The 27,790-nt window shown below is 40.7% G+C and overlaps 2 protein-coding genes across 2 annotated transcripts in view; one reads left to right on the forward strand and one right to left on the reverse strand.

Annotated features, from left to right (window-relative positions):
- The window catches only part of LOC115010483 (membrane-associated guanylate kinase, WW and PDZ domain-containing protein 1-like), an 86,094-nt gene extending 83,211 nt beyond the window's left edge, over nucleotides 1–2,883 (reverse strand). Inside the window, 1 exon segment of the mRNA XM_029435053.1 lies at nucleotides 2,118–2,883. Within this exon segment, the coding sequence (XP_029290913.1) occupies nucleotides 2,118–2,415 (298 nt within the window). The 5' untranslated portion in view covers nucleotides 2,416–2,883.
- A 20,837-nt stretch (nucleotides 2,884–23,720) lies between these two features.
- Nucleotides 23,721–27,533, forward strand: ren (renin). Its single transcript, XM_029436064.1, has 9 exons — nucleotides 23,721–23,797; nucleotides 24,217–24,361; nucleotides 24,669–24,792; nucleotides 25,157–25,275; nucleotides 25,403–25,599; nucleotides 26,149–26,271; nucleotides 26,358–26,499; nucleotides 26,592–26,690; nucleotides 27,170–27,533. Exons 1-9 carry the CDS (start codon nucleotides 23,721–23,723, stop codon nucleotides 27,329–27,331), a joined length of 1,188 nt encoding a protein of 395 aa, XP_029291924.1. The 3' UTR covers nucleotides 27,332–27,533.
- The last annotated feature ends 257 nt before the right edge of the window (nucleotides 27,534–27,790 follow it).

Raw genomic sequence — 27,790 nt, forward strand, 5'->3', positions numbered from 1 at the left:
TGTCAGTCAACTAATCATTGCAGGGATGATTATTGAAAAAATTCCAAAATGAATACTGAATTTATCATTTGTTTTGTATATAACAAGCTCGCTCACATTTCTGTCATTCCTTCCCAATTTGAAGTGTTATTTACAGTCTGGGTTTACTCAAAACCACTGAGTGTAATATTCCACCTTTCCACCACAGGAATGCCCAGACTTCATTCAGGTGTTTTTTCTTTCTGCATTCCTCAGTGGGAGCAACACACCTGTGGGGCTGTAGTATACCACAGCGACGACCTGCCTACTTGCACACCCCGATACAGTTTCCACCCACTGAGGTGATGTGGCCTCCTGTAATGTGACCCACAGGTCTTTGGGGGGGAAGTAGAGAGACCTGATCCATCCATGGCCGGTTCTGCATGGAAGCCCAACAGACTGTGAGGCACAATGGAGGTCTTGTCTTGTGAGCTACTCAGATATATAGAAGATTATCCCCCTGCTTTAATTACAGCCAAGGACAATCTGCTGACTTATGTGAGAAACTAATGACAAAGCAATGAAGACTGCTCAGGACATGGGACTACTTTATGCCTACATACCAGGTGTTGCAGCAGTCTTCACAAGTAGAAAGTGCTTCCAAAGGAGAATTATTAGAAAACTGTTTTCCCATGCTGCAAGCCTGGTCTGATCGTATGTCAAACAAACGCCTGTTCTGCAAACACAAATCCGTGTTAGTGCTGAGCTCTTGTCCCAGGTGTCGTGACTTCAGATCCAGAGGTCAAGTGTTCACTCTGCAGCCACAAATGGACATACAATACAATAGAAACGCAATGATGCTACACTGAAACTAAACCGCTGTTATATAACACAGTTAATGATTTCCCAAGAGACGAAGGACTGCAAGCTTTGTCAAATATTGTGCCAGTGTGTGAGCGAGGGGAGTGAACGCGAGCGCGTGTGGAAAAGACACATTTGAGGTGAAATACACAAATGCCTCTGATTTGAAATTTAAAAAATATGTATTTCAACATTCACTCAGGCATCACAGAACATCCAGATTTGGCCAACAGGAAGAACAACAAAAAGCATGCACAGTACACTGGAGAAGAAAGTTTGAATCAGTGGCTGTATCCCTCTCCCTCTCCCTCTAGCCGTGTCTCAGACAGATGCAGATGCAGCAGACCCGAGGGGCAGTGGGTCAAGCTCATCCAACACACAGGGAGCACTTCCAGAAATAACCCCAGTTGCCCATGAGTGGTGTCCCGCTCTCACAAACAAAGCATCCATCAGTTAACAAACAACATTACTTTATGGGAAGAAGTAGAGATGAAGCGATTAGTTGATCAATCAAGTAGTTGATTGAGTTCTGGTTCTGGCTTCTCAAATGGTAAGATTTGCGGTTTCCTTTTGTCCCATATCATAGTAAACTGAATATCTTCAGGGTGTGGACTGTTGGCTGGAAAAAACAAGACAGTTGAAGACGTCACTGGACTTTGTGAAGTTGATATTGCCATTTTTGAGCTTTTATGTGTCAATTAAGTGAAGAAAAGTATACACAGATTCATCGATAATGAAAGTTGCCACCCTTGAAAAAAGCCCTGTGAATTGTTAAACTGCAGATGGGACATCACTATCAGCAGATAAAACAACAAGCCACATAATGTGACAGTGGCCTTTAAAGCCTGAAGCAGAGAATGTAAGAGATCAGAAGTTCACATGTCAAAGAAGTGGCAGTAGAAGGTGTGTGCTGTAAGCGTTGGGTGTGCAGATGAAGCTCTGGAGCTTGCAGTCTCTGTAAATGGCCTAATCTGTGACCCCGTGGGTCTGACCCAGAGTGGCTTTAGCAATGTTAGACAAATGAGGGCAGGAGGACTGTCAGGCCAGCTTCATGTCAAAGCCTGTTGAAAACTCCAGGCTGCTGTGGAAGAGAAGATGAGCAGCAAGCATGCACCAGGCACTCCTCTGCCCTACATCACACACATCACCATTTTGTTATGTGCTCATATTTGCTGTGCCACATGGCAATTACAAAACAACTCCCACTGGGACTGTTTAGTGCATGAGTGTTTATCTCACACGCACAGACACATGCAGTACTGGGGACTTGTACAAGTTATATTTCATATTTCTCTTACCTTGACGCACAGTTTTCAACCTGACGGGATCTTTGCAGAACTTAATAACATTTAAAATGTCATAGAGGGGTAATCCAGACACAGGCAGCCCCTCCACCTCCAGGAGCAGCTCCCCCTCACAGAGTTTACCGTCCTGGTACACCACAGCATCCTCCCTAACTTGCCCGATATAAGGAAACTCTCCATTCTCAGCTCCACCGCACAGATCCACATTCAGCTCCGCGCACGCGCCCCGGATAACCAAGCAGTCGTTCACTTTGGTGATCCAGTGGTTCTTCTTCTGAATGACTTTTGACATAGTGACTCAGGTCCAAACCAAACCCGTTAGTTCCGCGGAATGGTGTAAAAACCAGCCGATGCATAGCACAGAAATAGTCCCAACAATCGGAAAACTTCGGGGTGTTTGAGTGTCACTCCAAATTGGGGCATTTCCACCCTTCTCCTGATCCAAGGCATGCTGCTGCGAGAGCGTGTAAATATCCCAATGGATCAAAATCCAGATTGTTGTTGCTGTTGTTTCCGCATCTTGGACAACAACACGCGCTCTGATTCCTCGCTATGGGATTTAATCCGTTCCCTGAATGCCCGCTTTACGTTCAAAGACTCTTCTCCTCATTAATCACCTAGTTATGTCTCCTGCTCTTTCGCGTATTTCCCCTTTTTTAAAACTTTGCAGAAGAAGCATTTACCTGTCCCATGAGCAGGTTGGTCTGTTCACACTACCGGCGGCGCCTTTAAGCAGGTAACGCGACAAGTTCATTCTATTCGCTCCTGTGCTGTGGATGGAGAATAGTGGGAAGGGGGGACGCATGCGTCCAGCTGCTACTCCACGAGGGAAAATCCTACCCGACCCCATATCAACCGGGTCCTAAAGCTCCTCTCTGCACGCGTTTCCAAATGGATTACAGCGATCTCCGCGTCTAATACCCACAGGAGCTCCAGCATTTAGTCTGTATTGATAAATAATGGAACTGCACCACAGAGACGAGTATCTATCTGAAGACAGCAGAGCTGCAGGTTTATCAAGGTTGTTGGTTCAAATTCAAACAGAAATTATAATGTAATTGCATTAATTTGCTCAACAAAACTTTAGCATTCCTTTAAAAACTGATTGAAAGTGCTTTATTTTAGATTTTATAAGATTGAAATATAGTTTATTATTATTATTATTAGTAGTAGTAGTAGTAGTAGTAGTAGTAGTAGTAGTAGTAGTAGTAGTAGTGGTGGTGGTAGTAGTAGTAGTAGTAGTAGTGGTAGTGGTGGTAGTAGTAGTAGTAGTAGTAGTAGTGGTAGTAGTAGTAGTAGTAGTGGTAGTAGTAGTAGTAGTAGTAGTGGTAGTAGTAGTAGTAGTGGTAGTGGTAGTAGTAGTAGTAGGTAGTAGTAGTGGTAGTGGTAGTAGTAGTAGTAGTAGTAGTAGTAGTAGTAGTAGTAGTGGTGTGGTAGTAGTAGTAGTAGTAGTGGTAGTGGTGGTAGTAGTAGTAGTAGTAGTAGTAGTAGTAGTAGTAGTAGTAATAGTAGTAGTAGTAGTAGTAGTAGTAAGTAGTAGTAGTAGTAGTAGTAGTAGTAGTAGTAGTAGTAGTAGTAGTAGTAGTAGTAGTAGTAGTAGTAGTAGTAGTAGTAGTAGTAGTAGTAGTGGTAGTAGTAGTAGTAGTAGTAGTAGTAGTAGTAGTAGTAGTAGTAGTAATAGTAGTAGTAGTAGTAGTAGTAGTAGTAGTAGTAGTAGTAGTAGTAGTGGTAGTAGTAGTAGTAGTAATAGTAGTAGTAGTAGTAGTGTAGTAGTAGTAGTAGTAGTAGTAGTAGTGATAGTAGTAGTAGTAGTAGTAGTAGTAGTAGTAGTAGTAGTAGTAGTAGTAGTAGTAGTAGTAGTAGTAGTAGTAGTAGTAGTAGTAGTAGTAGTAGTGGTAGTAGTAGTAGTAGTAGTGGTAGTAGTAGTAGTAGTAGTAGTAGTAGTAGTAGTAGTAGTAGTAGTGGTAGTGGTAGTGTAGTAGTAGTAGTAGTAGTAGCAGTAGTAGTGGTAGTGGTGGTAGTAGTAGTAGGTAGTGGTAGTAGTAGTGTAGTAGGTAGTAGTAGTAGTAGTAGTAGTAGTAGTGGTAGTAGTAGTAGTAGTAGTAGTAGTAGTAGTAGTAGTAGTAGTAGTAGTAGTAGGCCCTAAGAAAACTCAGCCTTATTCTCTGATGATGATGTTGGTAAAAGTAAAATTATTACTATTAATTCCACACTGTAAAAAATTAAAACAAATCAATAAAAATCCTGAATTCAAATGTTACCTAACTATAAAAGCATAAATATTATCAGCACAATGTACATGTATTTACTTAAGGTTTGTTCAATTTTATTTTAACTACTTTATACAACCCGACAATTTAGTTATTTATAGTGCATAATGTTTTATTTGTTGATTTTAGAACATAGATTATACGCTGTGTGTTAATCTGAATCTGCAAAGCAACCTGTAATGTACAGATACATTTAGTAGAAGAGTAATCCCTCTGTGGATTAAAGTTACATAAAATGGAAATATTCAATTAAAGTACCTCAAAATTGTACTTGAATGCACTACTTGAGTAGATGCATTTAGTTACTTAGATACGAAACAAATAATTCATTTATAGCATATAATGCAATGATATAGATGAAACTACCCAGCAGTACATAAATGTGCTATTATAATGTTTGCACCTGTAGGGGATGTTTCATTGTCACTTTTTAATGGAACTTTAAACCAATGCAACTTCCATCATCTTTATGTAAACCTGAATGATCAATGTGAGGAAGTCATCCGAACCCGAGAGTTGCACCTTTTGACATATCAACCTCACTTTCACAAAGGACACACACACCACAGTTTATTGTAATTTATTGTAGATGTGTATACTTCTCAATAGGTTCATTGTTGTTGTTGCATAGACTTTTTTTTGACGAGCTGAGACATCATTTTGTGGTATTCTTTTAGGCATGAAATGTTCATTTCATCATTGCAGTTTGTAAGTTGAAGTTGTAAACAAGATTGTTTTCCTTCCCTGTCCCTGAAAAGCTGACATTTATTAGGTTAATGTCCTTAAAAATAAGCCAAACAAATTTGATTTTAGACCGTGAAAGAAACCCTTGTCAATGTCTAAATGTTACGTTATGCAAATATCTGTGGCGTCTGCAGTTTGGAAAAGAGCGAGGAGGGATCAGGTGAGAAACACATGCCACTGCAGGGGAAAACCGGCTCTCTGTGTTTTCTGCCTTTTTAAATAAAGTACAGTAACTGGCTTTCTACCACAGGCTGTGAGGGCAGTGGCCTGGATAGCAGTGCATGAAAGGCAGCTTTCCATCCCATTACATCTCAGTACTGAGTGCTGGGAGTGTTCATGTTGACTCAACTGTGTCACATAGAAGTTATTTGTCTCCAGCAGCTAGAATATGGTCGTCATTCTTTATTTTTTAATCGCATGGTCAATATTAACTTGATTCATTATGTATAACCTTGTGTATGGTAAACTCAACATACATAATAGTAGGTCTATCATTTACTCTATGTGTTGCAAAGTGGGCTCTGCCAGTCACATGTCATTCTCAGTGGGGAGAACCAACAGCTGCAAGCCGCTGGACGAGACACATCCAGCTCTGATGTGCTGACTGGTGAGGTGTTTCTAACATACAGCCCTGTGTTCATATCACCATCTGAAACGCCATACATCACAGCTTTACCTGTAAATTATACCAGTGTTGGCTTTGTCTCAGTGACCTCTAGACTTGGTGTTGGATGATTTGCTGCATGAAGTTATAGAAAAAGTAGAATTTCCGCATCTTGTCAGCACTGAGTTGATCAGAGATACAACATTTCGATCATAGCCATTTACATCGTTTACACTAAAGCCACAGGCTGTAACAACAAATCAAAAGGGGAGCAAAATCTCAAACACCCGATACAATCACATCGATAATTGATGATGACATCCTTAAAACGAGACAAGCAATATGTGGCAGTACTGGTTCCCTGGATTTCAGCTAATTGGGAAGAAGATAAACTAGATAAAAATATTTACTTGGAGAAACAAATATCACAATTTCCTTCACAATGAAAAATATGTCACCTTAATAATAATGAAAAATGTCTCTTCATTTATAATAAAATGCCTCTTTGATAATAAACAAATGCTTTCTTTGATAATAAGGAAACTGTGTATAAAGGGGGTTTCAATAAAAATGACCAATTGTTAGGCAAGCATAAGATCTTGCACAAATAATACTAAAAGCTGCCCTGATGCAGGTAACCTGCATGAAAGGTGTTATTTAACGTTAGTTTCAAAATGTTCAAAATCACCCTCAATCAGAAAAGTTAAGTTCTGTTGAAATGAGGGCTGTGTCTCAATTGATGGGCTGCAGCCTTCGGAGGACGTAGCCTCTCCGCGAAGGCTGAACCGAGCAGGTCTACGAAATGAGACGGTCCGGTCTACGGGGGACTTCCTGGTACGTCACCAGTTGTTCACGCCCCTACATTTTGCCGCTCCTGTCGCCTAGCAACTCTCTGAAGTTATCAAGCAGTTGACAGCTTACTTTAACATTTGTTCCCAGAGAACGGAACCAGAGATAATACTTTAATTTTTATTATTTTCAATCATATTTTGGCGTGCGATTCGAAATATAAGGGGGAGCGAACCGCAATTTAGCCCCCTCATAATCAACACTTTATATAACCGCAAATTTGTGGGTTGTTGTTGTCGTAGTATGCATTGTTGCTGTTGAGTTGTTGGTATTGCGTTTGTATTGGATCATTATGGAGCCAGTCAACTAGCGAAACAATTTTTATGCACGCCAGCATCATCTTCCTTGTGAGCAAGTAAAGATACCAAATCTAAATCTGTTGAAAGAATAATGTACATCCAACATGTACATTACACATCCCTGGTGGTGCAGCTGGTAGAGCAGGCGACCCACATTCAAATGCTTCCCGCAGAGGCCCGGGGTTCGAAACAGACCTGCTGCTATTTGCTGCAAGTCATTCCCCTTCTCTCTGTCCAATCTTAAACTGCACTATAATTTAAGGCGTAAAAAGCCCAACATTCTTTTTCCAGGCACTCTCTTCTCAATAACACGTAATAACACAATCATCAATCTTTATTTTTAAATAGAACATTATATTCAGTTTTATATGTGTGCGTCAATCCACTGCAGCCTTGCACTTCGCCAGAAGCTTTGAGTGATGAACCCATTTTCGAAACAATTGGCTGAAGTGGTTCAGTGCTTCACAAAATCTTCATTTGCCCATCACTACTTCACACACCTAAGCCATGCCATTATAATCACTCTGCCGGTTTTACATTTATTGTCCACTTGATGGCGCAGTAGAGCAAATGAAGCACCATTAAGCTTCGGCCCATGAGCGAACCAATTGGATGGAAAGCTTCAATGCTTCATGAAGCTTCATCTCGCCATCACTAGTAATCGGTCTACAAATGCAGCCTCCGAAGGCTACAGCCCATGAATTGAGACACAGACGAGATGTTTGCATTAAGTCAAGGAAGGATCAGAATGACCTGAGAGAGCAAAACTTTCTTAATAAGAGGGAAAAGGTGTCGTCACATCCTGATTGGCCAAGAGGGGAAATGCACAAAGCTGCTCTTAATTCTTAATTAGGAGCCAGTCCCCACACCCTGTGCAACAGGTGATCTGAATAAACTTCGAATCAACTGAAGGTGAATAGAGAGTATTGGCTGACAACACTTTCCAACCGGAACACGCCCCCCTTAGTCGGATTGGGCAGAAAACAAAATCCTGCAACTTGGCTGTCAAAAAACGGGAATAAAGCAATCGATTATCTGCTTAACTCAAAGGCAGTTGGACTCGACAGTGTTCCTTACAACTTACCAAAGAACCAGTGGTCCATGGACGTTGACAGGTGGCCAGGAATCATAACTGCCTTGTTGCACTCGCTACAGCAGTTTTAGCTGCTCTGTTTAAACATTGTTCAGGCTGGAAAAACGTGCATGCAGGCTAAAAGTAAACTATACTCTTCTGTATGGAAGTTCAGTGACTAAAACCCTACAGCGCTGAGTTAAAAAACGTATTGCAAAAAGAAGTATCGTTGTAATCAAGTTTAAGAAAATGACCCGACTTCTCACTCTATTTATTACCTCCGTAAACCTTTTGCTCACAAGTATACGGTCTATACAGTAGACTATAGTCTATGACGCTAACACAGCCACTCTGTGGGTGTAACCTACGGTGGTGACACTTGCATGCCCTCTATTCTTTTCTACAACAGAGTAAAGGATAGCTCCATGTTTATGGGTGTCACAGTATTTACTCTGATGTACTAGTTTTATATTGTGACTGATTTATATTTTATTTGTCCTCTGCGTGGAGGCTAAAATAACCTTGGTTGTATGTAACTGTCTTTGAACAGATAACATAATGAATGCTCATTTCCACCAGCAAATTACAAAAACTGGATTCATTTTGGTGACTCTAAAACAAGATTTAGCAATTTGAACTGTTTCTTCTACAAGAGAACGTTGCTACACAGTAACACTGTTTACCTGATCCTTTTTGTTAAGACAAATGAGAAACACCTGACTTGGAGTGGTCCATAAAGGTGAGCTTGCAGCAATAACTGTTGACATAATAAATGTAATTCCTCCAGAATTGTGTGACATAGATGGTGTTTAGTTTTATGAGTGATAATAATTGGCCATACAAACCTCAGGAATGCTATAAGTGCACAGTAACTAAACATTAACCAGCAAGTCATTGTATCGATCTTTCTCACCGTCAGAGAATAAAAGATCCTGCATTCAAAGCTCTCACTGGTGACAACAAAGAGTCTCAAAGTTTCACATCATTCACTTTGCACAATATTCTCTTGCTTATAGTGATTTATTCCTTTATCTTTCTGAATATGTCATGCATTATTTATCAGACACAAACACTAAGAGGAGTTCAAACATACTCGCACACGTTTCTTTTATAGAATCTAAAAATAGATTTCATTTAACATGTTCTTCTTTCTTTCTCTATGCATATGGTGTCCCATAGCTGACATGTCCAATATATTAAATATTTACCTCATCAAAAAATGAAAGATATAGAATTTATTCTTACAAAGAATTAACAATTGAGACAGTTTGGAGTGATGATGTACTACCTTGAGTACTTTAATTAACTAGAGTTAGGGTATAAAATAATATTAAACTTTCCTTGTGAATTACCAATCAGCATATTCTTCCTCTGTTAAAGAATAACTTTGGTTATGATCTGGTGCTATATAAATATATCACTTTACTTGAATGTACAATAAGACCTATATTCACCCTATTTTAGCTTTTGTTTTTGCTCTATACCAACTCCTGAAGAAAATATCTGCATATTTTGCTGCTAAATGCTTCACTATGTTCACCAGCTATAGTTGCTAACTGAGTCCATCTTTAGTGCTGAGCAGGTAACATCGTTTGTTTTGGAGCTATTTCGCTGAGAAAAAGAATATGATAGGCAGTGAGAGTGAATAACAATAAAGCTGAACAATGAGCTGAAACTCTCTGTAAAGACAAGAGAAGCTGCATATTCATGTGATAATTCTCTGTAGGTTCATCACTACGTGCAACTCCTATCATAGTCATTTGATACATCCATCCATCCATCCATCGTCTACCGCTTATCCGAGGTTGGGTCACGGGGGCAGCAGCTCCAGTAAGGAACCCCAAACTTCCCTTCTCCGGGCCACATCCGCCAGCTCCAACTGGGGATCCCGAGGCGTTCCCAGGCCAGTGAGGAGATATAATCTCTCCACCGAGTCCTGGGTCTTCCCCAGGGTCTCTTCCCAGCTGGACATGCCTGGAACACCTCCCTAGGGAGGTGGCCAGGTGGCATCCTTACTAGATGCCCGAACCACCTCAACTGGCTCCTTTCAACGCAAAGGAGCAGCGGCTCTACTCCAAGTCTCTCACGGATGGCTGAGCTTCTCACCCTATCTCTAAGGGAGACGCCAGCCACCCGTCTGAGAAAACCCATTTCGGCCGCTTATACCCGTGATCTCGTTCTTTCGGTCATGACCCAGCCTTCATGACCATAGATGAGGGTAGGAAAGAAGATCGCCCGGAAGATCGAGAGCTTTGCCTTCTGGCTCAGCTCTCTTTTCGTCACAACAGGTGCGGTAAAGCGAATATAATACCGCCCCCACTGCTCCGATTCTCCGGCCAATCTCTCGCTCCATCGTGCCCTCACTCGCGAACAAGACCCCAAGGTACCTGAACTCCTTCAATTGGGGTAAGGGCTCATTCCCTACCTGGAGTAGGCAACCCACCGGTTTCCTGCTGAGAGCCATGGCCTCAGATTTTGAGGTGCTGATCCTCATCCCAACCGCTCGGCCTGCGAACCGATCCAGTGACTGCTGAAGGTCACAGACCGATGATGCCATCAGGATCACATCATCTGCAAAGAGCAGCGATGAGATTCTCAGGCCTCCGAACTGCAACCCCTCTCCTCCACGACTACGCCTCGATATCCTGTCCATGAAAATTGGTGATAATGCGCAGCCCTGGCAGAGTCCAACATTCACTGGGAACGAGTCCGACTTACTGTCGAGTATCCGAGTATGCCGAGACACAACTCTCGCTTTGGGCGTACAGGGATTGGATGGCCCTCAGAAGTGACCCCCTCACCCCATACTCCCGCAGCACCTTCCACAGTATCACCCGGGGGACTCGGTCATACGCCTTCTCCAGATCCACAAAACACATGTTGGGCGTACTCCCAGGCCCCCTCCAGGATCTTTGCGAGAGTGAAGAGTTGGTCCGTTGTTCCACCACCAGGACGGAATCCGCATTGTTCCTCTTCAATCAAAGGTTCGACTACCGGCCGAACCCTACTTTCCAGCACCTTGGAGTAGACTTTACCGGGGAGGCTGAGAAGTGTGATACCCCTGTAGTTGGCACACACTCTCTGGTCCCCCTTTTTGAATAGGGGAACCACCACCCCGGTCTGCCATCCCCTAGGCACTGTCCCAGACTTCTACGCAATGTTGACGAGGCGTGTTAACCAAGACAGCCCCTCAACACCCAAAGCCTTCAGCATTTCTGGATGGATCTCATCAACCCCTGCGGCTTTGCCACTGTGGAGTTGTTTGACTACCTCAGTGACTTCCAATAGGGAAATTGACGATGGTCCCCCATCAGCTTCCAGCTCTGCCTCTACCATAGAGGGCGTGTTAGTCAGATTCAGGAGTTCCTCAAAGTGCTCCTTCCACCGCCCGATAACCTTCTCAGTCGAAGTCAGCAGGGTCCCACCCTTGCTGTACACAGCTTGGATGGTTCCTCGCTTCCCCCTCCTGAGGTTCCGGACGGTTTTCCAGAAGCACCTTGGTGCCGACCAAAAGTCCTTCTCCATAGCTTCTCCGAACTTCTCCCATACCCGCTGCTTTGCCTCTGCCACGGCAGAGGCTGCCGCCCTTCGAGTCCGTCGGTACCCTGCAACTGTTTCCAGAGTCCTCCTGGATAACATAACCCGGAAGGACTCCTTTTTCAGTCGAACGGCTTCCCTGACCACCGAGGTCCACCACGGTGTTCGAGGGTTATCGCCCCTTGAGGCACCTAAGACCTTGAGACCACAGCTCCTCACCGCAGCTTCAGCATTAGAGGTTTTGAATATCGCCCACTCAGGTTCAATGCCCCCAACCTCCACAGGGATGTCTGAAAAGCTCCGCCGGAGGTGTGAGTTGAAGATCTCCGGGACAGGGTCTTCCTCCAGACGTTCCCAGTTCACCCGCACTACCCGTTTGGGCTTACCAGGTCTGTCCAGAGTCTTCCCCCACCCCTTGATCCAACTCACCACCAGATGGTGATCAGTTGACAGCTCCGCGCCTCTCTTCACCCAAGTGTCCAAAACATGCGGCCTCAGATCAGATGATACGATCACAAAATCGATCATTGACCTTTGGCCTAGGGTGCTCTGGTACCACGTACACTTATGAGCATCCTTATGTTCGAACATGGTGTTTATTATGGCCATTCCATGAGTAGCACAGAAGTCCAACAACAATCAACCGTTCGGGTTTAGATCAGGGAGGCCGTTCCTCCCAATCATGCCTCTCCAGGTGTCTCCATCGTTTCCCACGTGTGCGTAAAAGTCTCATTTGATACATTGCTAGTATAAAACATGTATTGATTATAGCAATAAATAAATGTTTTAAATAAATATTACTGTGAAGTCCAGTCAGCAGTGTGTGCTGAGGCTGATGCCTTCAGTTACCTTCGTGTGCATGTGAGAGAGATTAGTGCAACACAGTTGAACAGCTGGTCAGAAGTTTAGAAAGATTTATTTCTGTTCCACATGAAAAAAACCTCCCATCATGCCCTGACTTTGCATTGCACACACTCTTCTTCATATTGCTGCACATTTGACTGAGTGTGTGTCAGTTCAAGTGTATTGAGAAGCAGTGTTTTAATCTCATAAGTATTTGTTAATTACCAGACAACTTGAGAAGGCTGATACAAAGTGTATTGACGCAAAGATGAATTCAGCGGCTATTTGAAAGATATTTGTGCTCGGTGAAATCATGAGAAACTTATGTACACCTGCAATGGATCAGATGGCTGGAGGGTTTGTTAAATAATACAGCAGTTACCAGCTGAATCCTCATATTCAGGATGTCTCACAGGACACAAAGTTAAAATCTTCTCTTTTAGAGAAACCTATAATAGATGCAGTAAGCAGCAGTTACATTTTAATGAGCACAATCTTCAATTGTGATGTGTACGCAAACAGCATTTGCTTATGTTAAATGTGGCAAAATCGCATGATGGAAATGTATAATTTCCATAAATAAAGTGCTCCATAAGAAGTCTAAAATGGCAATCATCAAAATGTCTGCCTGTTAAGAGAAGGCCGAGGAGAGTGTAGCGGTGGGGACAAGACAGATGAAGAGCTGAAGGAAGATATGGAGACGGACCGACTCAAAGAAGCCGTCAGAACGACAACAGAATGACAGGAAATGAAATATCGCAGCGGAAAGATGATTTTGACCAGTCATTAAAAATGAGGGCATTGCTGATGTCACAACTCATAGAAAGTGAGTGGGGACAGGAAAGACCCGATGATGATAAAGCGTCAGGCGTTGTCATGCAGTGGATGTTATATCCAACCCCCTTCCTTACATAAGATACACGCTTGGCTGCGGGCGTAGAAAACAAGGCCTGTCCCCATGCATTGAGCCTTCCCCTTCACTGGTTCTTAACCATGCAGTACAAAACAGAAGCAGACAGTGAGCAATATTGAATTATTCAGGCACAGGGAACATTGCAGTAACGGAGGGAATGGGGTTGTGTTGACTTTAGTCTGGAAAGCAAAGCGATGAGAATTCAAAAAGGCGAAGTTGGTTATTCATGCAAATTCCCAGAGTTGTTTCTCTGTGTGCTGTTTGTTGTGAAAATGTTTAGTGTTTATTATGCACATCTGCACACCAGTGATGCAAGGTAACTATTTTTATACCTATACATAAGTACCAGTTTAAGGTAATTGTACGTTACTTAAAGAGAACATATTATGCTCATTTTCAGTCTCATACTGTACTTGTATTTTGGGTTTTCTACTAGAACCTGTTTACATGCGATAATGTAAAAAAAGAAACTACATTTCTCATACTGTCTGAATATACCTGTAATCACCCTCCTTTCTGAAACGTGCCGTTTAAAGGCCCAGGCGGACCGAACAGACATCAGATAACTAGTGGCAATGGAGCCGAATGTTGAGTCTCCTCATGTCGTCTGCGCCTTGGCAGAAAAGTTACACTTGAACACACCGTGAAGACTACAGTAAACTGCCAACTAGCACGCACGTTCTGCTCCTTCGTGAGAGGAAACAACTCTCCATTCCAGCAGGCGGCAGTCATCTGTATTTGTCATTCAAAAAGAGAAACTGGAAGACCTAAGACTGCAGATATACAGGCAGTTGTTATGATACACACATTAAAGCAAAGCCGCGTTTGCCGACCATTTTCACACCATTCTCACTCACCACTTGGCTTCATTCCAGATGGCCATGTCGTTGTCAAAATATCCGTGTAAAAAATGAAAAGAGACTCTGTGTGTGCCCTATTGACTTTAGTCGTTTGATGTTTTCCTTAAGTCCATTCGTCTTCTCCTGCACTTATTTGCTTCAACTGAACAGCCAACCCTTGTGATTTATTTCGCCAACGGGCTGAACATGTTGAAATGGTGGCAGGACCCGACAGCCGAGGCAAAAACTAGGGCGACAGATGCCCACAGACGGCCCGATATCAATATCGATTGATCGACGGCCTTTAGCGCCTGTCTCTTTAAGCCCCCCTCCTAGAAAAGGGAAAGTCTGCTCTTATTAGTTTGTGAGAAACATATGGTGCACCTTTTGCAAAGGCATTTCTCAGATCGTTGGTGGAGATACTCAGATGGGGGGGGGCAGTATATTCTAATGAGCCTGCATATGACAGTGGAAGGGGAGCCAAATCTGAATGGCTGCCATGTTTTTTATGACCTAGGCAGCCCACAAAAAACCCAAATGTTTTTGCACGAGCTCTGACAAAAATCAGTATTTTATCATTTGTTCCCTTTTTAAAACTGCTCAAATCAATGTTTTTATTTTTAACAAGGGATCAAATTGTAAAATGTGTTACTTATAGTGGCAAACAACACAAAGAATTATGACCTGACCCTGAAATTCCCCTCATCTACTGAGCTTTATCGCATCTTTACGCTCATTGTTTTAGCTCAGTCTCACCAACCCCACAAACATACATTCCAGATGTAGCAGGCAGAGCTAAAAGGAGAGTAAATATTGGACTTATATTCATCAGATAGAAAGGAACTAGCCTCATTCTGGACGGTCTTGTCCACTGTTTGGGAGACATTCCTGAATGGTTCCATAGAAAAGCTCAGGGAAGCGGCTGAACGCTGCTCTTTAACGAATGTGGGGCCGTTAACCAGATTTGGCAAACCAAGTTAGTCTTCTCCCTTGATGTCTTTTCTCTTGTAAAACCCAACTCTACCGAACGTTTTGATCAAACAAGTAAGTGCACTGTTCTTTACATTTGAGTACTTCAAGGTTCTGAGTACTTTTCCACCACTGCTGCACACATTCTCTGCTGCCACACACAAGATTTTACCCTGATGTATTTTATTAGCAGCCACGGGATACACATCACCCACAGACCTCATGCTCGGTTTGAAAATTATTTCACTGAACGAGATAATACGATTTTCTTCCACCTCTACTCATTTTGACAGTAGCTCACAGTTCTCAGTCAGTGAGGTGGACATAAAGTTGTATCACAAACTATGAGTTGTCCAGCGGGTGGATTAGCTGCTGTGTTCAACAAACAACTGATCACGAGTACTCATTGCTTTCAGTGTCTAACTTCACCACTATAGAATAAAATCCTGATGTTTATACCGGCACATTCAAGGCTCCTTTTACACCAAAGTTCAACCAGTTCTGTAGGATATAAATGTATGCCAATGAGCAGTATGTCCATTAAAATAAGCCATACTCGCACATTTCCTATTTTTAATCTCTTGCTATGAAATCTCACGGGAGGTGCATGACATGTCTGCCTTTGAGGCATACTCAATCCACCTGATGAGGACTGACAGTTTAATAAAGGAAAGTAGAGCTGTATTGTATGTGGGATAGGATTGTACAGTTATAATAAATGTTATGTTTTTAAAAAACACAGAAAATAATTAAATTAACTGGAACAGTTGATCGGTACTGACATGTTTTTATTTAGGCTTTCACACCAGGCATCAGAAAAGTGTGTAATTTGTTCTGAGATGCTGCCTCCGCCATCAAACAACACATGTCCTATTGAGACAGACAACAATGTAATTAAAGCTTATTCTAAGGCTTTGTAAAATAATTAGACACTTTCAACAAATGAAAGATGAAATAGTAACATGACAAAAAGACCAATCCCTTGTGAACGGTTTATTGTCTAAACTTCATCCTCGTTAGTGCCTTGTTCTTTTAATCAGTAATAGATTATATGAGCGGTTTTCTTTTCTTTTTGTTTCCAAAGAGAGCATCTGTGTATTTTACTTTCACAGTAATGCATCCCGTATGTCTATGATACGAGGTCAATGGGTTTTATGGGCTAATGTCTTCACTTTTAATGCTATAAACTGTTTCCATATGCTTGTATAAGATACCTTGCAGCAATGTTCATAATGACTTAATTATCTCTTTATTATGTATTTGCTAATACAGACACCTGGTAACACCTGGTTTTTGGAGTAAAAAGGTAATTTGGCTCACAGGAGCAGGTGCTTTATTTAAGAGTCTGGAAGTTAAACTGTGGCTGATCAGGCAAAGACCATATACAAAAAAAACACCCAAACTACATAAACAGGAGGCCAAGAAGAGAGGAAACAATTATAATACTCGGCAAACCTGCTCAAAAGCAAAGTCACCATCTTTGAGCTAAAAATAGAGTGAACATCAGCGTGTGTTTTGTAAGATTAAAAGCACTCATGGATGCGAAGACCGGACAGATATGAATAATTTTCTTTTCAACTGATTTTGAGGTTTTGCTCTCAGCTGAAGTGAAGTTCTTAATAATTGTGTTTTGCTTTAACTGCCAGCTTATTAGATAATTTTAAGAGAGCTTACACAACACAAACATTCCTCAGCTGTAGTATCTTAGATAAAAATGTGTGTGTGTGTGTGTGTGTGTGTGTGTGTGTGTGTGTGTGTGTGTGTGTAATTAGCATGCATTAAAGGAATAATTCGTCATTTGGGTAAATATGCACATTTGTTTCTTGCCAAACGTTAGATGAGAAGATTGATACCAATGTCATCTCTGTCTATTAAATATGAAGCTACAGCCAGGAGGGGGTTTGCTTAGTTAAGCATAAAGACTGGAAACAGGGAGAAACAGTTTTGTTGGTTTGTTTGTCTGTTAATCTGGAACATTACGTAAAAGCTGCTGGTCCGATTTCATGAAGGAAAGGTGGAAGGGTTGAGCATGGGCCAAGGAAGAACCCATTACATTTTGGAGCGGATCTGAATCAGGGGGCGGATACACGCATTATCTTTCACCTATGGGAACATCTGCGTTCTCCAAGTGCCCTACTAGAACCTTCTGTATATTAAGAAAGATAGAAACATAACAGAAAGTAAATATTCCTATATCCTATATCGCTATATCCTTTATGTTGTAATTATGTAGCACTGTATCTTATTTATAATTTGTGCCCTTTTTAAAACAAAGTTACTTGTTTAAGCTACTTCTGTGTGCTTTTTATTTTGTTTGCTCTTTTACCTACTCATTCATTAAATGGAAAACGGAAAAGATCATTAAAAAAAAACTTAAATGAGAGAAAGATTCCGCTTCCCAGCACCTCTAAAGCTCACTAATGAACATGTTACATGTTTTCTTTCTTTAATCCGTACATGCTGAGTCTGAGATGCCATGACTTTTACTCTGTCGCCATTCTATATGGAAGATTGATTCTCCATTTCAGTCATCCAACACTTTTGTTTCTGGTGATTTATGATCATTACAGCCTTTTAGAGCAGCACATGATTGATGTTTGACTAAATTGGGAACTTCTGGCTACAATGTTCAAACTGCATTACTGTGAAATGCAGTGCAAAACAACAAAGCAATGGTTACCAGAATGAAGAAAAGAAGGTCTTCGAGGTCTTCGAGACAACAAGGATGACAACAATGGAAGTGATACAATGAGACGTTTCCATGAGATGAGTCAGCCCGTTATTGGGAACACTATGCAGAGGATGTTTGGGCGCTTGTTGTCCAGGAAGTCACAAAGCTAAGCATTTAGAGGAGGATGCCTTTTTTTTTTAATAAGGATATCCTGTGCACACAATCCTGTCATGTGATCGAGGTAACCACGGCCATTTGAGAGAGCTGACGCTTATTAGATATTACCATCGTTTACTGCCACACATTTACACATTATTAGATTAATGATTAGTGTGTTCAATTAATTTAACATGTGAAAAAAGCAAAGAAGCAAAGTATCCTGCACACTGTTGATCACTTCCTCCTCATCTGTCTTTTGTACCAATAATGTAAAATAAATAAATATCGCAATGTAGAAGTCCTGCATTTTCAACCCTACTGAAGTTAAAGTGCATAGTTTGATGCTTAAAGCACCAAAAATATAATTAAAGACTTATTTTGCAGAATGGCCCCTGTCAATGTTATATATCCGTTATATTTACTTATATACATAACTCTGATGGTCAGTTTAATATGTAATCTGTATTTTATAAACAAATCATAGATATGCAAAATCTTAATCAGCAGAATCACTAGTAAATATAGCAGCTTTCACTTAACTTTTTAATCTCCAATGAGCATGTATTATTAGTTGAAGCAAACATCCTAAGACTGGCCCACAGAGAGTCCTTACAATGCAAAATGTGATCTCATAACACAGCAGTGTATGAGACCAGATGTAAGAGGCCACAGCAGCTCCACAGAGTCAGTAAACCCCATGTCCAGTTTATGAAATTGGACATAATTAACATTCATTAAAAATAAGCTGCCATTTTAGGCCCGCTGTTGACATGTTAATATTTCTGTTTGGCAGTAAACACATATTTGACAGGATGTCGTCGTTTAAACAAAGCAACAAGCTTTTAACTTTAAATCTTTCTATAAGCCCTGGAAAATGTTCCGAGTGCCGGCAGCCTGAGTGGCCTTGTTTTTGATATAAACCAGACTTTGATGTACAGAACAGTCGGCTTCACAAAGCTTTGTACTTTGGCTTTGCTCTCATTTATTGAATCATTTTGGCTTCACTGCTGTCACTGCTGGGTGTCCTTATATTGATGCTGTGCCCAACACCAAAAAGACAAACACACACAAAATATAAGATTTCAAGATTATAATACCTCAATTTAAGCACTTTTAATCTGTTTGCAATCATGTAGCTGTAGAACATTATATTACATTATTTACCTTTTTTATGCATATCTTTTAGCCTGAGACACTGCATTTCACTACAAATACAGTTTGTATGTGACAAATAAAACTTTAAATCCTTTAATCCGAGTAGTATTTGCAGAGAAACACAACCAAGTGTAGTTACATAAGTATGTATTGCACCAAAAACTGTATAAATGAATATGCGATGACGTAACTTGTCAACAAAATGTAAGAGGCAAACAATCAGAGCTACTTAATGGTAATAAAGCCATCCACCCGTACATCACTGTGTGACTGCGGGCCTGCTGTCATTAAATATCTATAGGTCCAGGTGATGGATTGGCACACTTTGTTGAATCTCAAACACTAATCAGCAAAACAAGCGTGGTTGCTATGGTTTCTTGTCTGTTCACCAGATGTTTTCTGTCTTTGTGGAGCACCTGTTTCCTAATAGGGCTCCCTGGGAATCAAAGTGCATCTTCACACGACACAAACCAGATATTTGTACATGTTATCTCTCTCCAAGATAAGCCGTAGATAACAAACGTACTCTCACCATGAAGTGTAATGGAACTTGATAGAAATATATATAAGGCCTGAGTCACTAACAAATTGACTACCTAACCTTATTTTACGAAACATCTGGTCCTAAATCATTGTATTATCAATGTGTTTTTCTATTCTGCATATATACAATTTAATTTATTTTATGTAGACCAGAAGCTGAATGTTGTAGCTTTTATTTCTATGCAGTAATCTTTTTATTTGATTAGTTATTTGTTATTTGTTATTGTTACATTGATATTCATTATTTTATATTTGTATCACAATCAGTGCAACACTGATGTGTTTTCATTCATAGTCATAGACATACAACAAAAAAGGAATGTTATGGACACACGCACACACACACACACACACACACACACACACACACACACACACACACACACACACACACACACACACACACTCACACACACACACACACACACACACACACACACACACACACACACACACATACAGATGTATGTTATCTGTCCTATTGCGTTGTAGTGCCAATGCTGCTCTCTGCTGGTTAGAAGCGGTACAGCATTACTCCTCCAGAGAGAAACAATAATGTGAAAAAAGAAAAAACTTACAAAATAAATACTCGGCTCTATCACTCATCTTCTTCTTGGAGATGGATAGCATTCGCAAATAAAATATGTTTTTACTACATCCTTTGGTCTCCATTTCGACATATTTGACCTCCCTGTTGTGAAGTCTGTCCCACATATTTTCATACATGTTGTCTCCAGATGGAATCACACTCAGTCAATTCTAGTTAAGAGTTCATGGTCTTCATATTAAAAAAGACAACTGATGATCAGTGCAACCAACTTATAGTTCTTTGCTTTTTGTATACTGAATTGTATAAAGCAAATGTTTCAAAATGAGCCAAACAACAACAAAAATGTTACCAGCTGGTCAGGATTTAAAGTTTTTGTGGCTTCGGGAGTCATGCTTGTTAGATTGATTGATAACTTCCCTCAAGTCTCATTTCCTGCAACCACTGCTCTGCTGCATATCTTTCTTATCATGATAGATAGCTCACAACCCTACAAGATCCTCTTACGTGGATTCTGACTCTGTATGTCAATCAGCAGAAAGTCCCTTAGTCTGCTGTACCTTATCAACAGCTTCCTCATTTATAACCACAACCAGAAAAGTATCACTTCTGAAGATTTCCGTACAGCAGATCCCAGAGTTGTGACGTGTGGGCCTCCAAGGAAATATCAATGACATTAAAAACCATATGAAGCAAAAAAAATAATAATTCTACCTTTCCCATGCCCACCAACAGGGTGGAATCACTGGAAAGGTGGAAGGCCAAGCCAGGAGTTACGCATGGGACCCTTTAAGCAGTGTGGGAAATAAACTTTAGCCAGCAGGTCAAGAGTCAGATGTCTGTGAGACTGTCCCCAAATGAGCTGTCAAAACCAGCCTGTAAGGCCTAGTTGTAAGAAAGACAAGGCATGTCTTTTTGAGTTAATTATGTTATCTAAAAACTTATTATGGAAGTTTCAAATGACTGTGTAATGTGAAAGGGATCTCTCATAATCATGAACCCACAGAAATGTTTTACCATAACTGTTTGTTCACTCTGGCTGATCTCATGGCATGCTCCTTTAGACACACTGTATGCACATGTTTGCATCAAGCTGATGAACATAGTGGAGCATTTAGCTACAAATATCAGATCTTTCTCTCAGGAGCAGGTGAAATGTTGCTATGTGTCTGTAAATAGGAAATATTTTGCTAACACATTTTCCACAACAACTTTATAAGGCGGTAAAAATATTTTCAAAAACAATCATTACTGCTTTAAACCTACAGGCCGCTTGGAGGCATGCAGAAACAAGTTGTTATGAACGTGACACAAAAGGGAAGACTCAAACGCACCAACTCAAGATAATGTTTAAAAAGTAAAAAGGTCTTTAATCAAGAAAAATCACTCATATGAGGAACAAACATAGAACAAAGGAAATGCAAAAAACATGAGCTAAACTAAACTTGACTAAAGGCAAACTTCGATGATGGCTACTTCAAAGATGTTGGCTCTCTTGGAGGTAAAAACACAAGACGAACTGGCACAGGACAAAGGGAGCCGAGTACTATATATACACACACGAGGTAATGGGAAACAGGTGGGAAAACTCACAAACAGGAAGTGCTCTGAAACGAGAGGAACAGGTAATTACAAAATAAAACAGGAAGTGCAATGACAGCCAGTGCATGACGAGACTAGACATGAGTGACTGTAACATAAGTGAACAATGAGACAAGACTAAACATGGACTACAATCTAAACATGAAACATATAACATAAATACATTAACACACATGACAGGACGTTACAACACAACATTGACATATTGTCAACTTTTAAAGTCGCTTGAACTTGTTAGCGACCAGTTGCAGCAGTTGCAGAGCAACATTATTATTCATTTGCAGTTTCTGGACCTGGTGAATGTAAGTCCAATCAATTTTCACTCTTTTTTTTGGTCTCCACCAACTCCCACTTTCTTCACCAGCTAGTCACAGACTGTGTGTGTCTTCTGTTTGGTGTTGAGTAGGTGGTGTACAGTGGTTCTCTTAGAACGTCAGCCACCTGTTGCACCAGAAAACGATGCTATAAGAGCAGTAAGAATGAACCAAAACAGTAAAGTTGTGGGCTGGACAACTATGCAATGAGCTGAAACTCACTATAAAGCTCTGTAAAGACTTTACAGAGTAATGAACCTACAGATGATTATGATTCAGGTGATAATTATAATTTATTTTTATTCTAGCTGCTTTATTAGATTATTTTTTAAACAGATCAACATAGAGGCCATTTTAATGTTTTGTATAATCACAAGTTGCACGCAAATAAACATTAGCCACTGATCATAAATTACAGAGAGTTCAAATTATTAGTCAATCTTGCTCTCTCAATATACTGTGCCTAACCACTCTATCATTTTTAAGAAGCTCTGCCCACATGGAGTATCTTAGTGGCTGACCTCTGACGTGGACCCCAACATATCTCCTTGCTCGACTGGGTGGTCGGTACTGTACCAAAACACGACCCCAACCTGACAGGCCAGATACTGTGAGAATCCTCCCTGTTGTACAACCCAGTGAGAACCAGCACAGAATGATTAAGTGTTAAGCCTTGTCGAGTCTTGAGCATGGCGTCAAGAGGTACGGTACGACAACAGAGCAAGCTGCCAATCTCCTGCAACGCATAAAACGCTCAACATGGGCCCCATCTCAAGCCCATGAACTCAACTCAACTGAACTGACAAATGTGTCATGTCCTTCCCTCTTGGTATGTTTAAGTGAGAATTAATACTGAAGTGATGCACAAGCTGCAGTAAACTGCATGATGAGAGCAGAGGGTCAACAGAGAGGTGTAAAACCTGTCTGCTTTACAGATAAAGAATTGATGGCTGTGGGAAAACAGACAAGACAAGCTAAATGTTATCAACTGCAGGACAAACTGCAATCTACATTGTAATCATATTCAAACATGTTCATGAAATCAGACATTTTATAAAACTAGAACATCATCCAGTGAAAGGGAAACATCAGCAGATGAAATAAATAGTGCTTTAAAGTAGATGTTTGTAGAGCTCAGTCTGCAGCAGCTGAGATTTCAAATGGTTTGAGTTTAGAAAGCTCTAATCTGCACTGACAGCTCAGAGCATCTTTCAATCCCTCTAAAGCTTCTCACAGCCCTGCAGACAAGGTGTCCATCCTACCAACGTCAGCAATCACAGGAGCTCTGCAACCCTGCTTTCTGTCTTCAATGTTTTTCAAGAGGTCAAAGTTCAGACCTCTCACTGGGACTTGGTTATCACAGTAGGGGTTGTGTGACCAAGGCAGAAGGGTAGAGGGGGTTGGGAAGAGGAAAACAGAGCTTGTTTTCAAGTGGTCACCTCCAGCAGAGCTCCCAGCCGCAGTCAATGGCCTATGGGTGAGAGCACGGGGAAGAGGACTTGATATAAAGAGAGTCGGGGGTCCAGACAGCGGAGAGAGAGAGAGAGAGAGCAACAGCTTTCATTAACTAAGATTAATTAAACGTGGAATATTCACAAACCAGGAAAAATCATTTTTGCATAATACATCCTTCATTACTGGTTCGTATTGTCATCTGAGAACTCACCATGGCACTGCTGATGAATTACTGGATATGTTTGGTTGCTCTGTCATCAACAGTGACCTCGAGCCATGCCTTGAGAAGGTGAGAACTTTATTCCTTTATATACTTGCCTGCTTTGCTTGAAAAAACAAGAATACAGTACAGTGATAAGGATTTACTGTATAATTGCATTTGCATAAGAGAAAATGTTCTAAAACATAATAGTTACGGCAAAAAAAAGAAAAAAAGCACCGAAAAACAAATGTGTTTTATTGGTAAAAGTTTTCATTATTGGCTTAACATGTGTTTTTGTTCATTTGTCTTGCTAGGCACAGAGCAGAGCAGTCTGTGTTTCATTAAAGGCTCATTGTTGTACTGGGATGATGACCAGGCATATGTATCTAATATATAGCATGGAAAGGATATTTCATATAACTCTATAGCAGTTCTCTAGTCATCACACAGCTCTTCAGTTTCTGTCACCTGACATTCATTTTCCCGTTTGTCTGTTCTGTTTCCAGAATCTCCCTGAAGAAGATGGCATCTATCCGAGAGACACTGAGGGAGATGGGTATTTCTGCCGAGCAGGTCTTAAATGACTTAGCCCAGAAGAGCACAGACGACAACAACGGGACTGTTCCCACCCCTCTAACCAACTACTTGGACGTAAGACAGTTTTTGCGTGTTATATATTTAAAGGAACATTTCTCAAACCTCTTGTTTGGTAGGAAATCCAAATGTCGAAGGTAACTGAATGTGCTGTATTAGTCTTGAAGGTTAAAGCAGCCAAACATCCAAGAGGCTTCATCACTTGTCTTGGACGAGACTCAAAATGTCTTCAAGAGTAAAAAATGTGTCTTACTGCACAAGAAAAAAGTTTTCAAAATATCATCCAAGCCACATCAAAATGGCATAGGAATTAGCTTGTTTTGGAAAGTCAGAAATGTATAATTGTTCTGTTTATCCCTAATAGACTCAGTACTTTGGGGAAATCAGTATTGGCTCTCCTGCCCAGATGTTCAACGTGGTCTTTGACACAGGTTCAGCCAACCTGTGGGTGCCCTCGCAAAGCTGCTCACCTTTCTCCACCGCCTGTTGTAAGTGTCCATGTCTACACATGCAAGCCAGAAAATAACTTTTACTTTAAAGCTGCAACAATCAACATTTTTACAATAACAATGCATCAAATGACAACGTAAAAACAACACTTTGTAGCGAGTTTCAGCTCGTTTAGCTGTCTAGACTTTACTGTAAAATAAGCAAACGTTTGCTAACAAGTTCACTATATCACCTTACAACTAGTTTTTGTTGCCACCAAGTCGGCAAAAACAAAACCTATTATTGCAGGTTTTAATTCATTAAGTAAATGATATTTAAAATAAATGATATGTTGGAGGAATCATTGTATAAAGCTTCCCAGATACACAGTTCTTTTACGACTTATGAATTTTGAACTGTTAGTTACTCACAACAGATACGATGCCTCCCAATCTCGGACTTATGTTGAGAACGGAACAGGGTTTTCCATCCAGTACGCTGCTGGAAATGTCAGGGGATTTCTGAGCGAGGACGTGGTCGTGGTGAGTAGTTCATTAACACATTGATAAGAGATAAAAGGAGTTTCTTTTTCTCAGCTAAACTGCTTCTATTTTTCTGCCACAGGCTACACTTCCAACCTTTGACTCTCAGCTTCTTTTCTATTTGCAGATTGGTGGTATCCCTGTGGTGCAGGTGTTTGCTGAGGCAGCCGCTCTGTCTGCCATGCCCTTCATCTTTGCCAAGTTTGATGGAGTTCTGGGGATGGGTTACCCCAATGTGGCCATCGATGGCATCACTCCCGTGTTTGACCGCATCATGTCTCAGCATGTCCTCAAGGAAGAGGTGTTCTCTGTCTACTACAGCAGGTGGGTTGAGTCCACTGACCTCCTCTAGCTTCTATATATCTTGTATGAAATTAACTCCACAGAAAGGAAAATGATAGATTCATAAGATTATTGAAACAAAAACGTATTTAGCTATTAGCAAGAAAACATTGATTACACTTTGGAGTTTTTGTTTTGACTGAAACAACTATAATAATAATAGTAATAATAATAATAATAATCATAACAATAATGATAGCCACTGTCATGACTTCAATTTGACGAATGAGAAAAATAAATGTAATATTTACTTATCTGAACATGAAATGTTCTGTGAACTAAATGTTGTTATCTTACTGGTGGAGCTGAAGAAAGAATATTGTAAATTACATTTTATGGGCTGATTTTGGATCTGATGGAGACACAAGGGTGTTTTGAGAAAACACTGCTTTTCTATTTATTATGCTCAGTCATGTCCAGAGGAAACCAGTTAAAGAAAGATGATGGGGAATTCTGGGAATAAAAGGAGAAGTCATGGGACTAAACTGAGGTTAAAATGTGCTTAAAGGGTAATTTATTTATTGTTTTCAGAGATCCAAAACACTCCCCAGGTGGAGAGCTGGTCCTCGGGGGCACAGATCCAAACTACTACACTGGGAACTTTAATTATATGGACACCAGAGAAACTGGAAAATGGGAAGTTAACATGAAAGGGTAAGATTTTTGCTTCATACATTATACAGCATACGCGTGAGCGCAAAAATATGTTTCATTTCCGATCCCTTCCATCATGCTTCCAGTGTTTCTGTGGGGATGGAGATGATGTTTTGCGCGGAGGGCTGCACAGCAGTGATCGACACTGGCTCCTCCTACATTACAGGCCCGGCGTCGTCTGTGTCCATGTTGATGAAAGCCATCGGAGCACAGCTGGATGAGAGTGGAGTACGTTTTTACACATGCAATATGATTTTCCATTCATCTGTAAAAGAAGATTGATTAACCATCATCACCCTTTGATTTGTGTTGCTCATCAGTACAAAGTCAACTGCGACGCTGTCAAGGCGTTGCCCAGTATTACTTTCCACCTGGGTGGCCAGGAATACTCACTCACTCAGGAGGATTACATCCTATGGGTAAGAAGGATGATTAATACTGAATCATTTTTATATAAACATGAAGTGGGGAAACACCACCAAGTACAATTGCTCAATTACCAAATTTCCCACTCCATTACATTTGAGATAACAATACTCATGTACTGCATTTATCTTACAGCTGCAGTTACTTTGTCTTTAAAGGCAAACCAGATGGTCACTTTATAAAATATAACACCACACATATTTTAAGACCTTTGCTACGTACTTATGCTGGGATTTATGTGGGTTTACTCTGTAATCAGCAGATTTACTTTTGATTACATTTTGCTGATAATACTTCTGTACTTTTACTGTATTACTTTGAATGCAGGATTTGTACTTTTAACAGATTATATTTATATTGTGTTGTTGCTGCTTTTAATTATGTAAAGTATCTGAGAGTTTCTTCCACCACTGTATATTATGTTGCTGTTATAGTGTCTTGTGATAAAACTGGCTTTTCTTTGTGGCTCCAGCAATCACAGATCAAAGCAGACGTCTGCACCGTCACCTTCAGGGCCTTGGATGTGCCGCCCCCTACAGGTCCCATCTGGATTTTGGGAGCCAACTTCATTGCCCGCTACTACACAGAGTTTGACCGTCACAATAATCGGATAGGGTTTGCTACAGCAGTCTGACGGGGAAGTCAAACCTCAGGCTTGTTGCTCTGTTTTCTTTTTCTCGATCTTTGCTGCTCTTTCCTCTTAGTCCAGTCCTCCCTTCAGTTGAGTTTTATGAGAACTCGTGATCAAACTGCATTTGTTATATAAAAATGGTAAGAATATCAACCTCCTATTTCTTTTTGCAAATCCTGCTTTCTGATTATTTGTAACAGTTGCACTGAACACCTTCAACACTTTTTTAATTTCTTTTATTTATAAGCATTTTCCAGCAAATGTTGTCTGTGTGTCTGATCATAATCATACAGCAAAAGTGGAAATCCATACCTGTATTGTACTGACGTGGCAAGAATAAACTTGTTGACATGGATTTAAATTCAACTCGAGCCTGACTTCATTAATGACTGCATTGTTTTCCTCCAAGTCTTGTGACAGTCAAGTTGAAAACAAATTATTATAGAAGATGTAATCAGCCAC

Source organism: Cottoperca gobio, chromosome 7, assembly GCF_900634415.1.
Source record: "Cottoperca gobio chromosome 7, fCotGob3.1, whole genome shotgun sequence".
NCBI classification, from domain to species: domain Eukaryota; kingdom Metazoa; phylum Chordata; class Actinopteri; order Perciformes; family Bovichtidae; genus Cottoperca; species Cottoperca gobio.

Coding starts and splice junctions, on each gene's coding strand:
- ren (XM_029436064.1), top strand. CDS start 23,721: ATGGCACTGCTGATGAATTACTGGATATGTTTGGTTGCTCTGTCATCA. Junction 25,600..26,148: donor TTCTCTGTCTACTACAGCAG/GTGGGTTGAGTC, acceptor TATTGTTTTCAG/AGATCCAAAACACTCCCCAG. Junction 26,500..26,591: donor CACAGCTGGATGAGAGTGGA/GTACGTTTTTAC, acceptor GTTGCTCATCAG/TACAAAGTCAACTGCGACGC.